The 16,954-nt window shown below is 39.1% G+C and overlaps 2 protein-coding genes across 2 annotated transcripts in view; one reads left to right on the top strand and one right to left on the bottom strand.

Moving 5' to 3' along the window:
- Positions 1-2,373: 2,373 nt before the first annotated feature.
- On the bottom strand, positions 2,374-7,917 carry Cbr-gck-4 (the record flags this gene model as incomplete). The annotated part of the gene is made up of 10 exons (XM_045240601.1): positions 2,374-2,481; positions 3,414-3,551; positions 3,619-3,744; positions 3,802-4,051; positions 4,075-4,650; positions 4,699-5,975; positions 6,136-6,763; positions 6,866-7,137; positions 7,441-7,686; positions 7,843-7,917. The coding sequence occupies 10 exons, from the start codon at positions 7,915-7,917 to the stop codon at positions 2,374-2,376; spliced, it is 3,696 nt and encodes a 1,231-aa protein (XP_045093540.1).
- Positions 7,918-15,828: 7,911 nt separating this feature from the next.
- The window catches only part of CBG07390, a gene marked incomplete at both ends in the record, with an annotated part of 4,260 nt that continues 3,134 nt past the window's right edge, over positions 15,829-16,954 (top strand). Inside the window, 3 exons of the mRNA XM_045240600.1 lie at positions 15,829-15,857; positions 16,158-16,244; positions 16,327-16,388. Of these exons, the coding sequence (XP_045093539.1) occupies positions 15,829-15,857; positions 16,158-16,244; positions 16,327-16,388 (178 nt within the window). The remainder of the gene's footprint in view (positions 15,858-16,157; positions 16,245-16,326; positions 16,389-16,954) is intronic.

The following is a 16,954-nucleotide window of genomic DNA, read 5'->3' as shown; positions in this document are numbered from 1 at the left end:
CTTTTATCAGTTTTTTCACCTGTTTACGTGTGCATGTGTCAATGATTTTCAGTTTGAAACTGTTAGGAAGAGTTGAAAAACCGGAAGGTATTTTTGATTTCAAATCTGAAGAGAAATGGATAGATAAAATTTTTATTTGTAACAAAATGAGGAGGACTTGATAAAAATAGAGTGACATGTAATAGAAGTCCACCAAAACCGTCAACTTTGAGTTCAATTATCTCGATTACTGGGGAAGATATCAAAATTTTATCAACTAAAAAAATATTAGTGTTATTATGATAATAATGTGTCAATTCACAATATTGCGAAGTCTTTCACAAAAATCGTGATAATTGACCTCAAATTGACAGTTTAAGAAAGCCTCTAGCAGAGGAAATACGGTATTATGACTTTGCCTTTTTTGCATGGAAAATTTGTTTTGTAAGTTTTTGCAATTGAGTAGAGATACTCAAAACTTCGTTACAACAATTGAAGTGATGGCTTACAGAACCGTCCACGTTTCATCAACTGTATCTACCATAAACACTCTAATAGAAGCCTACCATATACTTTTACTTTGAGCTCAATTATCTCAGTTTCTATTAGAGCTAACAAAAATCTGACAAGTGATAAATTGTTTGTCATAGTATCACTAACATTTTATCTGTTATCTTGCATAGAAGTTGTGATAATTTAGCTCAAAGTGCATGTATTTGGTGGCCTACTGGCGAGTGTTTACAGAATGTTCAGCTGGAAATGATCAATGTTAGGCATTCAAAACATTTGATAGGTTTTGTTGACTGTGATTGAATATTTTAAGGTTAAGAAAACAAAACTGATGCTTCTTTACAATTTTTTTGTAGAAATTCATTCAAATGAGGTATATCACTTGAAACCAAGAAAACACCAAAGCTTTTACAGACAAAATTGAGTTCAGAGTATTGATTTTTTGAACGGCTTATCTCATTCGAATGAACTCGTACAAAAAAGTAGCCAACTACAACATTGAAGCTCTATTGTTGTTTAACAGGCTTAAAAATTTTCAGACTCATTTGACAAAATTTGATATATTTTGTGAGCATTCAAACTCGGCGGAAATAGTACACCGTAAACAGTTTAACACAGTAAACTACAAACTTATGTATCTCTGTTTTTGTAAAAGATACCAAAAAGTGGTTAACTGACAGAATGTTCAACATAAAATTAAAAATGTTTTGTTAGTTTATCACTTTTTGATATCTTCTACAAAAACCGAGATAAATCAGCTCAAAGTTGGAAGTTACGTGGGTCATTCTATAAACGTCTCAACGAAAAAGAGATAAACTTTTGGACAGTACTTTACATCAAAAACTCAAATTACGTACATTTTTTGAAAAGAAAAAAGTTGATTCGTACAATAAATCGGCCACCGCTATAAACGGAACTATATTACTCTCTCTTCGACCGCAAGAAAAAAAAGAAAACACTAGGACGCAACGGGTTGTTGTCTATTCCTAGTAAATGACTCATCCGATTCCCTAGTTGGTTTATGATTCTATTTTTCTAAGAAATCTTTTTTCCATTTTTTTGTTTCTTGGATATTATGCAAATCAGCGAATCTGAAATTTTCCAAACCAAAAATCAAGATCTCGACGTTTTTATGACGGAACGATGCTTGTGTATAAAACAATTGTTGGAACAAATGAATGAACTTGAATGATGGGAAGAAATTCCTAATTTAGGAATGTTCCATAAATTAGGATAACGAAAAATGGTGTAGAGAGATTGAGAGGGTCACGGAAGTGATTTTGAGAGTAATGAGGAACAAAACATTTAACAAGAAAGGGGGAATTTTTTTGAATTTGATTAACTAACATAGAGGAAAAGGAGTTGTCTATTATTAAGGCATGCCTTAAAGGTATAAACTATCCTTTTCTTATACATTAAAAACAATTCAATACAAAATAATAATCTAAAAGGAGGGTAGAGATCCAAAAAGTGCAATTACTAGCATATTTGGAGAAAGGGGGTAACAGATTTTGATTGGAAGTCAATGAGGTGAAATGTATTTGGGAAGCAAGAACAGCCAGGGTTGTAACTTGCGATGAACCGTAGGATAAGAGAAATGTTTTGGAGGTTGTAAGGCGGGAAAAAAGTTGTTGAAGACACAAGATGACCCATCTAGACACAGTAACTAGCGATATACCCATCTTAGGATCAAAATATATAATTTGGTGAATAGAGATGGGGGAGCTCGAAGAAAGAAATGTATACAGTGATCAGTCACGGGGAACAATAAGCTGAATAGAGGCAGGTGTCGTTTTGAATAGGCACTGGTACAGAGAGTAGTTGGAATGAATCGGAAAACGGGCACAACAGGCTACAGTAGGAATGATTCAGCGAAATGCACGTCTAGGGCATGTGTCGACCGGAGAGGGTGGAAGCCTGTGATGGTGTGTAGGACATTCCGTAGAAGACTTCTTGCTTTGAAAGCTCGTCCTCGAACTTTTCTTCCAGTACCTGAAGGCTGACGAAGTTATTAGGAGTTGTTCAAAGAAGAAATACAATACTGGTCTTTGAGATATACAAAAACGTATTTTTCTGCTGCTGATCTGATCATTTTCAGGCAAATGAAGCTCGGCTGTCAAGTGTCGGATCACTTTGAGAAGCTTGGAAAGTGTAAAACAGAACTAGATCAAAAACTTTGCTTTCACAGAATTTTTCAAATATTCCTAGTTTTTCAACTTTTGCCGGTTTCTGGAAAACACTACTTGGCCCGTGTCTGTTTGTACAGAAGCTGATTTTTTTTTTGAAATTTTTGGAATTTTTCTTTAAAATTTGAACAAAAAATTTTTTTGACTAATTTCTATTTTGTGAACGTTGTTAGAATAATTCGTTTTTTTAATTAAAGGAGGCCAGACATAAAAAATGTCTTCCTGGTATTTTACCTAGAGAACCCCCACGAGGGGTTGAACTCATGACAGGCAGCTCAGGGGTACAGCGCCGCTACCGGATGAGCTACGGGGGCGCGAAGGCGCCTGGCTGACTGATGGCCTACATAATCGCGGCGCGATTTCGTCCCCCAAACTGTCTTCCAAAATTTTTGCTTTCTCGCCTCCTTTAAAAGTAGTGTCCCAATTTTCCATTGATACGGGACGGCCCGTGCCGACAATATTCGTCATCCGGCCCGGCCCGGCCCGGCCCGTTGATATGATAAAAATAGGGTGAAAAGGGGTGTCTTTCAGAAATATCCCCACAGCTGAAAAACTAGGATCTTTCAAACAATGTTGTGAATGCTAATTTTTCAATCTAGGCTTGTTTTACAACCTCCAAAATTGTCAAAGTGATCCGACGCTTGACATCAGAGTTGCAGACTTTGGAAAAATGATCAAAATCATCAGTAGACACGTTTTTCTAGTGTATCATTGACCGCTATTGTAAGAAAAACATACCGTCTTTCTAGCAATCAAGTTCTCCTGCCACATCTCGCGCATCTCATGGTACTTAGCTTCATGTTCTTTCATGGTATTCCTCTCCTTTTCCAACAACTGCTTACGCTTCTCGTTTTGCATCTCGTCGAGCTCGACAACCTTCAACCATGACTATTGATTTGTGAAAAATTCAACCATTCAAGAAAACTCACCGCTGCATGATGACGTTCCTTGAGGCCTGCAACTTCTTCTGCGACTTGGCATCGTGCTCCTCTAACGCATTGCGCATTCGTAACGCCTCCTGCTCATCGAATCTCCGAATTCGTTCTTGCATTTCTGCATTCGACATGTTCTGCAACGATTTCAACTTTTTTGCTAGAGTCTCATAGTTCTAGCCTATAAAACTTACTGTAGCACTGATGCGGAGGCTCTCTTTGAACATGACACTTCGAGTTTTAGTCTCAGCACGCAACATTTTCGGGAGTTTCTTGCGATCATTGGTCAGAGCTCGAATGAGCTCCTCTTCTTCTTCTTGATGATTCTTCTCGATTTGAGCCATTTCACGTTGGTGGCGGGCAAGCATCTGAGTTCGGAGAAGGTAGTATTCATCTTTGAATAGTTTACGATGAAGTACGAATCTGGAATGTTGCGAAATTAGACTGAATTTCTAATAATGACTCACTTTTCCCTCATTTGCTTGTCTTCCAATTCCCAAATGTTGTTCTCCTTGGCCCGAAGCAAGTTGTGTTTTTGCATCAAGAATTGCTTCTCAATCGATGCCATTCGCTCCTTATGCTTCTCAGCCATCCTCTGAAGCATGGCTTCGGCATTTTGCTGGAGTTGAATCAGGAAATCCTTCTCCTTGAGTTGATGCTCATGCTCAATTTGCTCCTTGCGCTGTTTCAACGCGTCCTTCCTTTGAACTTTGGACAGCATAGTTAATTCCTGCTTGAATATCTTCATTTCTTGCTTCAGACGTTCCTTGAATGCCCGCATATCCTTCTCCTGTTCGATGCGAAGTCGTTTCTGAGCATTTCGGAGTTCTTGCTCTTGTGATCCCTCGGTATCCTCGATTTCTTTGCGCTGGCGTCTCTCCATTGCATCCATTTCTAGTTCCGAGGTTCGTGTAAGGTTCGTCTGCTCCGATACGAATTTTCTTGCTTGCTCGTCGACAAGCTTGATTCCCTCGGCTTGAAGTTCTTGCTTCTGTCGGGCTTCGTCTCGTTGAAGGCGTCGGAGATCGTGTAGTTGTTGTTTTCTGAAACGTTGATAAGGGTGAATGAAGCTTAAAACTGCAATTTCTTACCTTTGAACCTTGTCATCTTTAACTCCAAGCACATGAACCGTCGTCGAAGTCACTTGCACACCATCAATCATGTATGTTCTCGTTTTCTTCGTGATCGTCTGCCGGTTTCCATCTCTTCTACCTCCAAGTGGCTTCGCTGCTGTGCTCGTACTTGCCTTCGATCCTGCCGTGGATGTAGATGGAGCTGGAACCGCAGGTTGCAGTATCTTCTGAACTGGAACTGGTGCAGCATTCTCCTTCGCATTACCTTCGTAGTCGACTGGTGGCTCTGGAGGTGGAGTCGTCTTGTCTTTCTGATAATGATGCTTTGGAATATCAAAGTACTCTGGCTGCGCTGGGATCGGCGTTGGTACAAAGTCGGTGGACGAAGAAGCCGAGTGATGTGGAATCGAGTTAGAAGACGTGCTTGTTCTGACAGAATGATTAGATTCAGCACGTTGTGGTGCGGCTCTGATTTTGGCTGGTGTCGACGTGGCGGACACTGTGAGCTCAGATTTTCCGAATGGAGAATCCCGGGCCGTAAAGCTTGTGGACATGTCTTGTGATGGCTTTTTGAAGACAGTTTCTGGTTGTCCATGTGGAGAAGACGATCGTTCCTTACTGATTCTCTTTGGTGAGGCCGTTCCTTCAGATGACGCTGATTGTCTCAGTTTTTCGCTTGATGTGTCTGACAAGCGATCTTGAGATTGTGCATGAGCAATAGCACGCTCTTGCATAGTGGCAGTGACTTTTTCCATTTGCTGTTTTGCAACAATGTATCCCGCGTGGTCAGCTGGCTCGAGCTTGTGGAATGAGAGGTTGACAGACTCCTCGAAGGATGATGATGAGTTGGATGGAGAGAGATCTAAAAAAACGTTGAATATTAAAAACCAGCCTCTGGTGTCAGAGTGCAACTTACGTCTCAACTGTGGACTCAACGAAGGTCTAGCCCGATTCGCCATGATCGTATCGCGAATTGAATGTTGGACAGTAGAATCTTGTTTCTGCTCTTTCTGTGGAGACTGACTAGGCGACTGTCTTGGCGACTGCCGCTCGGATCTTGGAGAGTTGAAATAGTTGGAGCTCTGTTCGTCGTCCAGCGTAGTGGTGAGCTCGTCCAAGATGCTGAGAGCTTCACGACGAGGGCTGACAAATTCGCTAGCACCAGATGATGGACTTCCGCTGGTATTTAGGCTAAGAACAGCGGGTGTGGAAAGATGCACACTACTCTTGTTGGATGATGGTGTGGAGAATTCGGCGTTGCCTTCAGAGAAGGTGTTGCTGTTGGAGAAGGAGAACTGTAATGACATTTTGAGCGTGGTTACATCTTAACCAGTTTGCTAATTATTCTTCCTCAGGCTGATTCATTCAGTACGAAGATGAGTCACAGTCCTTCTCTTACTGATTGTGAAAAAACGTTTTACGCCTGCTTCTTTGTCTGTGGCGTATTAATCTTACCTCTGCATAACTGGAATTATCCGATTTTCCATTGAGCACCGGCGACTCCTGTGCAGCTTTGGCTTCTTGCGGCGGCGGTGGAGCAGCTCGTTTCTTGTGTGGAGTGTCTGGTGGTGGTGTCTCGATATTCGGTGGAAGTACAGGGACCTTGAATCCTTCCGTTGTTGCTGGTCGAGGGCTTTCTGAAGCTGAGCTCCAAGAGTCCCCTCGTCTCTGTGAGTTTTCGTCAGATCCAGCGACAGATTCCTCATCTCCATCAATGATCAGCTCTTCCTGAACATCAGCGTTCATTTCTGTGAGAAGATCCATGATCATCTTTCTCTTCGACGGAGCATTATTGAACCAGGGATGCTCAAAGATTGCAGTTGCATTTGGTCGATATCTTGGATCCTTCACTAGACATTTTGCGAGAATATCACTGAATGTTTTGGTCCAGTGAGATGGTTGAAGTAGCGTTGGTGGCTCTGACTTCTGCACTTTGATAATGACTCTCATAACGGATACATCCGAGTGTGGTGGTTCGCATTGTGCCATTTCAATAAGCGTAATGCCAAATGACCAGATGTCAGAAATACAGTCATATGGTTGATCCTTGAACGTTTCACATGCCATCACCTCAGGAGCCATCCTGTAAATTTTTTTGATTCGGTTGATTCATACTGCACCCATATAAAAGTGCATTATGTAGGTTATGTTTACATGTCTACCTCTATCTAAAACTGTGACTCACCAATATGGGGTGCCGATGAAGGTATCTCTCTTCTCTCTTTCGCTTTTGAGTTTTGCGGAAACTCCAAAATCAGCGAGTCGGACTTGTCCGTCGTTCGTGAGTAGAATGTTTCCAGCCTTGAGATCTCTGTGGATGACATTCTGGGAGTGGAGCCATTTTAGAGCGTCGCAGACGTAGTAGCCGATGTATCGAATTTGGTCTTCCTTGAGCGGATGTCCAAGTTCCAACATTATGTTGTCAACGGCACCACCTCCACAAAATTCCAAAAGCATCTACAAAAACGAATTATTTGCTATTAATTGTTTTTTGAAATACAGTATTAATCAATAAGATTTTCAGTTGGTTTCGACAATTTTCAAGAGTCTGGAGCTCGGCTGTCAAGTTGTCAAGTTTTCAATCCCTTTGAAAAAGCCAAAAAGTCTGTGAATGCAAAGTTTTCAATATAGGCTTGTTTTACATCCTCTAAAATTTTCAAGGTGATTGGAAACTGTACAGTCAAGCTCCAGACCCCAAAAAAAAGGTCAAAATCCACTGACCAGTACTGTATGAATCAATTTATTTTCAGAAGTTCTTACCGTAAGTTTATTCTCAAAGAAATAAGTCGAGTAAAGACCCAACATGACTGGATGTCCTTTGCACTCTGACAGAATCTCAATTTCCACCAAAAAGTCCTCCAGTTCTTCTCCTTCCTGAATTTCAATAGATTTTGAGGCAGCAAAAAGTTTTGGGTCTGTTCGCGACACGGCTTTCTCTACTTTTCCAAATGCTCCATCGCCAAGCTCGCCTATGATATTCCAGTGGTCCCGTGGATTTACATTGTCCTGAAATAACGCCAATGAAGAAATTTACATTCTCAAAACTAGGATTCGGAGAGTAGTACAAAGTAATTTAGGGATACAAAATTCGAATTTTTCAGAAATGCTGTACCCCTAAATCGTTTGTATCTCAATTTCCTCAAAATTTGCTTCAAAACTAACCTGTATATAGCTGGGTAGTTTTTTCTCTGTCGTATTCGCCCGAAACAGATTCTTGACCTTATTCAAGAACGCCATGGTGGCAAAAAGAGGTGTGCGAAGATGCTGTCACACCTCCTTTTATACGGCACGACTTCTGGAAAAAAAACGAAAACGTAAGAATTGTTGTGATTATCAATGTTTACAGAAGAGAAAGGCAAAGAAGAACACATGACAGAACAGTTTGTACACGGGAAAAATGTAACAATGAACATAACAGCTAGAGGCATGGAGTTAACAGCGGGGAATATTACAAACTGTAAGATGCAGGGCGAAAAAATGCGTGAGGGGGAGGAGGACATGATTCAGTGTTAAAAAATGTATGCGCATGATGATGAGGGGTGGCTGTAAATAGGCATTGGAACAGTTCTTCGCTCTCACTTTCTTAGTTCTTTTTAATGAGAATTTTATGGACCTCCAGTGGACATAGTTGTAATACTAAATCCTAGAGAATTGTAAACCCATGTCCTTTAACGTTGTAAAGGTTGTAGTTTTAGAGAGAATTCAACCAAAGATGATCGGTTTCATGCATATTTGATTAGTTTTGAAACGACAAATGGGGTTTAGCAGGAGAAAAGGTCCACCAAACGGAAGAAGTGAAGTGGAAAAAAGGGTCAATGTGAAGAGGGAGATTGGATTTCCAGATAATCTCTGGAAGGCGAAATAAGCAAAAAATACAAAAGCCTACGACTAAAAACATAAATATTTGTGAATCTGCTCTTGAATCGAAAACTAGAAGATCTTGAAAGTAGTTGTCCCAAAAAACTACTGTCCCATCAACCAATAATAGTTGATAATTGCGCTCTTATTCGTTTTTATCCATACGCACCAGTCTCTCTATCTCAACACTCTCGCAATCGTGTCCTTCTTTTCCGTCCGACAAAAACAGCATTTTCAACAAGTGGACCCCCTACCGGCCAACGGCCCTCGGCCTGTACGCGCGCACACAAGAGGAAAGGGTTGAGGGCAATGAGAACGATAGAGACAGGATGGATCGAGACTCCGGGGGACACCTTTTGTATATACTTCCCAACCTTTCCTCATCCATAAAAGACGAGAGCGGCGCGGGCCGGGTATCAAAAAGGAAGAGACTCGGGAGGAAAATGAGTGAAAACGACACAGAACAACGACGCCACGACACAGGGAGAGAAAATGTAACCTCTTGCGCGCGCCGCGAGAGAGAGAGCAAGCAAACTATACGGGAGGACTGTCGCCCTAACCGCCGCCAAAGTCGAACCGAAACTGACTGTGGTGTTGCTAACCCAATTGTGACAATATATCAACAGGAAGAATGGTGGGAGGCGAGAGACGCAGCGTGCGCAAGAGAAACAGAGGACGAGGACTGTGCGCACGGACGGACGGGGGGACGGTAAGTTGTAGGTAATGTGGTGGGGGGAGTCCGGCCAGCATGGATAGAGAGAAAGAGAGAGAGAGTGGGAAAAATGAAGAGAGTCCGAGGGCATGGGGGGAGAAAGAAGGCGATTGACCATATAAGATAGACTCCGGATGGCAATATCTCCCTCTCCAATATAAGATGTGTATAGAGAACACGGTTGGGCAAATTAGGTAAAGGCAAGTTGGCGAATACATTTTGATATCCAAAACAGTGAGAAAGAGTGTTTCTGAAGGGTCTCAAATTTCAATACTCGCAGAAGTGGGTCATAGATTCAGAGTATTCAAGAAAATTAATTAGAAAAAGGGGAACAACCTCTAATAGAAGGGCATCTAGTTTTTAACTTTGAGCCAATTTATCCCGGTTCCTGTCAAAAATATAAAAACCATGTTAACTGATAAATGGTTCATCATAATATCACAAACTTTTACTCACTTGGCCCATTGCTGATATCTTGCATAGGAGCTGAGAAAAATTAGCTTGAACTTTATAGTGTGGAGGCTTTTTTATTGCAGGTCTTCGGAATTTTCAAATTTTAATTTAAAATAAAAAACTAGCCAGCTGGAAACCAGATTAAGTATTTTTCAACAGCCCGATGCTTTTCTGGTCTATTAGCTACTTCTAGATATTTGAAAACTGACAACAGGTTCACAGGGTGAGTACTAAAAAAACCACTTTACATCAGCTCTCGTGTGCATTATTCGCATTCAACCAAAAAAAAGAAACAATTTATTGGCTTTTGAAAAAGGATTGTGAGAGGGAAAATGATATTTCCCACTGAGAACTTTGACAGATTTTCAAGTTTTTCAGTTTTTTAGACGGATATTATGAGCTTCTACTTGAAGATGTGCAAATACAGAAACTTAAAAATACTCTCTAATTGTTTGAAACCCTAATTTACATATTTGAGCCCATTTATCTCGATTTCTGTGAACAGTATCAAAAAGTAGTCAACTAACAAAATTCTTACCATTAATATCAAAAATATTTAGCCAGTTGGCAACTTCTCGATATCTTTTACAAGAAATGAGGTATATGGGCTCAAATTTGCCAGTTCGGGGATAATTATATTAGAGTGTTAGTGGTATTTTGAAACATTTAGTGGTAAAACTGTTTTTTTTTTCAAATTTGACTATCTCAGTTCATCAAAAACCTTTTTAGATGACTAATTAAAATTATTCGCCCAACTTCTCCTATTTTCAAGTCAAAAAACATATTCTACCCTACTTCCCACATGCCACCAAAAAACTCATCCCTGATAACATCCATGCCATTTCCGGCTTCCGCAAGAAACGAACATCGAGAAGGTCATCCGGAATGTTTTTTTCTAGAAGATGTTCTTCTGCTTCATTTCTCCCTCAATTCTCATATTTCCTTCTTTCCATCCCACAATTACACCAAGATGAACGAAATTGAGAGATTGAGAAAAAACCAAAAAAAAAAGAAGAAGAAGATTTTTGAAAGTTTTTAATAAGTTGACTTTCGAAAAAGTGAACACCTGATGATCCGCAAGAAAAACGAGAAACGTTTAATGTAAAAGATCTCTCAATATTCGTCTCTCTCTCTACTCATTCAAGAAACCGGATTTCCAAATGCTTTAAGAGGAGACAAGCAAGGGGAAAGAAGAATAGAATAGCATAAAGTAGCTGCTGGACTAATACTCAATGTCTAGTACGTTAAACGAACGCCGTTGGTCGGTCGCCAACCGATTGACTATAATGTTGTACGGTACATAACAAGGAATTAAGCGAACGGGATGATGGGGGAGAACGGGAGAGGAAAAAAAGAGATGAAAGAAAAAAAGCGAGGCTTCAGGTTGGAAGACTGGAAATATAGTGGAACAAGCACGTGGAAAAAAAGGGGTGCAGGAAAAAGTGCACGGGTGTGGATTTTGACAGGGAATTAGGCAAACAAATTAAAATCAAATGTTGGGCAATTGCGCATGGTTAGTTGAGTAGCTGAGTGGGATGAAACCTCAGAATTTTGAATTTCAATTTTAGAAATTTAGAAATCGCAACAAAAATTTAATAAAAGATCATCTGAAACTTATTGTCTTATTGTAGAAGCTTATTGTCGAATTTTTTAGATTTTTTTTATAAAAAAACTTATTTTATTTAGAAAAACTGGGACCTGGAAAATTTCGCGGGCGGCTTCCCTGTCGATTTTCAAGGCCTTGCTCCAAAATCACTACAGTAGTAAACTGAACTTATTTCTAGTAATTTAGTGGTATTTGCTGGGCAAAATTTAGATTTCTTGGTATGAAAATGATTGCCAGCATCTCTAGAATCTGTTTTTCATCGAAAAAGCGAACTTAAACGCGAAAGTAGCTCGAACGAGACAAAAGTCTGAAATGTTACGTTTTTACCGCACTCTTTCGTAGATAAAAAAAAACGCAACTTTCAAATTCCCAGGTCCCAGTTTTTTTAATTCAACAATAATTATCTCAATTTAAATAGAAGATAGCAAAAATCTGCTAATTGATAAAATGTTTGGCATAATATCGCTAACATTTTATTAGTTGATACATTTTCGATATCTATGATAGAAAAAGAGATGATTGAGCTCAAAGTGCAAGTATAGGTCGACCTTTTATTTCCATTGTTGCAATTTGATTGTCTCACTTTGTATGAGAGATGCCAAAAATCTGTGAATTGACAAAATATTAGTGATAATTTGACAAACATTTTATCTATTAACAACATATTGGTATCTCTTATAGAAAACGAGTTAATTGAGCTTGAAGGGGAGGCTTCTGATGGAAAGGCCCTTCAACTAGTCTAGCAATTATAAAACTCTTCAAAACTTTCTCAAACTTAAAAATTTCGAAATTCTATCTTCAAACTTTCTTCCTACTTTTTCAAAAAGAACAGCTGTTCCTCTGATGTCACTTTACAAAAAACAGGTGGCCGGTAACAACAAAGACCGCGCCCCGAAAAGACAACACCAGCCACAACAAAAAAGCCGGCGGAGCCAAAAAAAGAGCACCTAACCTAGACGGGAATCCACAATTGAGAAAAAAAAAACAATCAGGACTAACACAACAACAATTTTTTTCAAATTGAAAAACCTAAAACTTCAGGAACACAACTTCCGAGTTATGAATATTTGAAAAAGTAAAGTCGTAAAAGTAGTGAGGAGGAGAAAGAGAGGTTTGTGTAGGGAGAGGAAACCGATTGTGATATCAACTTGATCATTACTTCGTCTCTGCGTTTCCTATAGTCCAACCTGGAGAACATGATGGCATTGCGAAGGGCGGTGGCGGCGGCGGTGGCCGCTGAAAACGCGCATACCCATATATTACTACATATTTGAATAATCCAAAATTCTTTAAATCGGGAATTCAGAGTATTGGAAGCTAAATAAGAGAGGACCCTTAATTTCTTTTGCAATGAAAATTTTTGAACAAACTAACATGGATATGATAGAACTAAACGAGTACTACAGAGTGATACAACTTGGGAAACTGTATCTTGTCTACGAACAAAGTTACAAGACATAAAGCGGCCAGGCCTGTTTTTTTGTTTTTTTTTGTCTGGAATTTTGTTCATAGACAAGATACAGTATTCCAAATAGCATCACTTTGTAGTTCTTGTTGGGGTTCTATCATATTTAATTAAGTTCGCCCAAAATATTAGTTCTAAATAAGACTATAGCAGGGCCTGCAAAGGCATGGTTTACAAGTATGAGAGAAACAAATCGAAACTACTCTCAGAAGGTTGAAACTATTTTTTTTACCTACCCGTGGCTACCACTTCTCAACTCTTGGTGTCAAAAACAAGCACAACTAATCTTCTTACGCAACAGAAGAAAGAGCAGAAAAACACAAAAAGTAACGGGGGGTTGCCAAAATGTTTGACAGGGAGAACCCGAAGATTATCCATAAAACAAACGAAAAAACATGTCAAAGACTCTTCTCGACACACACACTAAAAAAATTGTTCCAGTCTGTCCTCAAACGTAATGAGTGCCATCAATCTTAGGTCAATTGGTTGTTTGAGAAGGTTGCAGAATGAAAAATTGATTTGCGGTGAATTGAAAGCAGTGGTCCTCAGCCAGTTTGATAGATTTCACTACATCTATCACATGCCCTCGTCCCCAGAAACAGCTGTTGTCATTCTCACGAAAAAATACGGAGAGAGAGGGTTCATCATCTAGCACACAAATTGCTGAATTGAGGGAGAAGGAAAAGAAAGGAACATGTCGGAAATTGAGAAGAGAGAGATGTAATTCATTCATCAGAAGATGGCAAAAGTCGACGGGAAGGCGTAAGGCAAACTAGATAGTCAGTTTGGAAGAAGTGGAGAAGATTTCGGCATATTTTATGCATTGCAATCCATCAACCAACACATGTGAAGATTTGAGGAAAATAGTCAAGTAGGTGGGTTAGGAAATTTATGTGGAGGGATGAATGGAATACTCGGTTTTTATTGGAAAGTGCTCAAACGTTTTCAGTCTTGCGAAATTCTTTGAAATTTGGACTTCAAAAAATTGTTCTTCAAGAAAAAAAAATAGGAAGCGAAAGTTTCGAAATGACCAAACAACATGTACTTATACTGGATGATGAGTGAGTTAAGTAGGCGGATTAAGCGCTGAAAGGAAGTTCCTTCCTTTTCAGCAACTAATTGCTCAGTTTTCCAAGAAACTAGAAAAAAAAGTTTCAAAAAATATTCACGAAAGTATATGATTTGAACTAGCGAAAACTGTAAAAAGTCTTTTTCATAACTTTCAAGACTGATACCGTGGCCTCAATCATTTTACCACAGAATTATTAAATATTACTATGATCTAATTTCAGTTGCAGCCGAAAATTCTGAAAAGAGCGGAAATCGGGTCCGGTAGAAAAATCCATAAAGGACCATTTTAGCTTTGTAGTCATACTGGCTCATTTTCAAGGATTTTCGATGAACTTTATTAATTTTTCGAGATAAAAAAGATTCCGCTACAAGGAACCTAAGCTCCGCCCACACTTAAAGTTGTCTTGAAACAAGACAGAAAAAATAACACAAGACTTAACTCTGCTCTTAATTTTTTCGCCATTTTTAAATAATCGTAACACCACATTCCCAACTCCAAAATACTGCAAAACTCACAAACTTTCTTATCAAACATAACTTCTCCCCGATAGGAATGTGCAAAACTTGAACTGTTATCGGTGAAAATCGATAATGTTCCTGAAAACAGGGGACAAAAAGCAAAAGGCGACTGAAGAACAGAGAATAAACGTGGCGGAAAAAGGTAAACAAAGGTGAACAGGGGAATGAGTGCAAGCGAAAGGTCGCCTTTTTGAATGAAAAGTGTGCAGTGTGGACGTGGGGTGTTTGCGGACGCGTGTTGGCGGCAGCAATCTGCATTCGAATAGAGGGGTATTGTATTAATAAATCGAATAGTTAAAGAAAATCAATTATTCGTGGGATATCAAACTGTTCAGAGTAAGTTATTATTGTTAGTTTTCCCAATTATTACTAATGATAAAGTGTGGCATAATTCTTTTTGAAAATCGTTTTTTTTTTGAATTAATTAAACCCAGAAATTGGTTAAAAAATGTATTTCTCGAGTTTTAAACCACTATTTTACTTTTCTTTTGTCTCAAGACGTTTCTAGAACAAAAGATGACACCAGAATTGTGAATTAGCTGTCTTTCGTATACGTTTTCTGCTTTGAAATACGTGAAAATACGCTGCCTGCTCAAAACAAAAGTTCCATCGTTTATTATACTGGTCCGAAACATTGGAGCTGTGGTCGAAGGTCCCACAACGACCATAGCAGTCAACTTAACAATATTTTGATTTCCAGGATTTATTTTTTTCGATTCTCGTGCGTTGGAAAATTTCATTTTGCGACTTTTTTATAGGAAAAAAGCAGAAAACCACACAATAATCAATAAAAAAAGAGAAAATGAATCCCGAAAATGAAAAAACTACGATATTTGTCATTGTGGGACCTTTGCAGACGCTTCCCGGCGTTTCTAGTCTACTAAAATCTCATAAAATTCTGTGTGCATGAAAATCCTACGAAAACACAAAATAACTCGATTTATGGGTTCAGAGCACTTTTCTGAGAGCTCTAAATCTTTCATTCAGAAAACGTTTGAAACCCATAAACTCTTTTTCCTGTTATTTCCTGGCCACCGAAAAAGTCATACGCAAAAAGTTGTTTACTTCAGAGAACCAGTAACCTGAAATCCTATTAATCCATTATTAGATGGACCACCCAAACTCTTGTCCCTTCCTCTGGCCCACCCGACACGTTTCATTCAATTTCCATTATATTCTTTCTTGTTTTGCACATTCACCTTGGTTCTTTCTAAGCATTAGGACACTGTTCTAATTGGTTTGTTGGTATCCTCTGCCTTATTTCGTTTTCTCTGTGCTCTCTTAATTTGAAATGCTTCCTGTTCGACGTTCTTCAGGAGCTAATCGCCACCGTCTGCTCGGACCAAGGACAGCAGCAGACCGCCCATTTATCGCTACACCTGTCGTCCTTTTCCATCCACCCCACCCCCCTTTTCGTTGAATCCGGATATTGGTCATTTTCATTTGACTCTGCCAACCGTAAACATGGAAAACGACAACTCTTTTACTATTTGGTGAGTATTTCTTGGCATTAATTACTTTTGAACAGTAATCACCTTATTTTCTCTAATATAATCTTACTCTAAACGTGCACTTTGAGCTCAATTTTCTCCGTTTCTTTGAATGATGTTTGAAGCTTTTTAACTGATAAACTATTCATCATGATATCACCAAAGTTTTATTAGTCAATCAATTGTTGATATCTCTCATAGGAATCGAGAGATATGAGCTTACAGTGTACGGGTAGGGAGAGTTATCAGAGCAAATACGATATTCCTATCCATTCCAAACCTATGAGTCTAATAAACTTCCAGGAATTCCTACAAAACCATCGAACAACGAGCAGGACCCCTATCAACACCAGCCACGTCGACTCCATTGAAGACTCCAAGATCTCATAGGTTCGTTTTTACTTTTTTTTTTTACTTTTTCTGTTTTACTTTTTGTTGCTAGTATTCCAAATGATTGACATGATAATTGCAGAGGTCCGGAAGAGCCGAATGTGACAACAATCGCTATGGAGAACGACCAAGATGAGAATAGAAGTAAGTAGTATAGAAGAGAATTGATAGCAAAACTGTGATGATATGATAAGATAAAGTAACGGTCAATAAGATATACAACAACAGATTGTTTTGCCAATATACGACGTTTTTTAACCATTTTCGAGAATCTAAAGCTCGGCTGTCTTGTTTCCGACCACTTTGAAATTTTTGGAGGGTCGGAAACAGACCTTGATTGAAAACTTTGCATTCACAGAATTTTTTGAAAATCCCTACTTTTTCAGCTATGCGCCGATTTCTGAAAGACATCCTTTTTTGACCCGGTTTGTGCTGGAAACGTGGAAATAGCAGAGTGTTTTTCAGAAATCAACTAGTAGCAGAGAAACTAGGAACTTTCAAAAAACCTATGAGCGCAAAGTTTTCAATCTGAGTCTTTTTCAAACCATTTTAAATTTTCAAAGTTGTTGGAAAATTGAGAGTCGAGCTCCAGATTTTTGAAAATGGTCAAACTCCACAGGTTATTGTATATGTATCTACTTGACCGGTACTGTAAATCTTATCAGTTGTTACCTTTCAAAATTTGTTACCGTAAAACCTCTAATAGAACG

The sequence above is a fragment of the Caenorhabditis briggsae genome (genome assembly GCF_000004555.2).
Source record: "Caenorhabditis briggsae complete genome, chrX, whole genome shotgun sequence".
NCBI classification, from domain to species: domain Eukaryota; kingdom Metazoa; phylum Nematoda; class Chromadorea; order Rhabditida; family Rhabditidae; genus Caenorhabditis; species Caenorhabditis briggsae.
The sequence above is the reverse complement of the archived record's forward strand: the minus strand, read 5'-3'. Positions and strand labels throughout refer to the sequence as shown.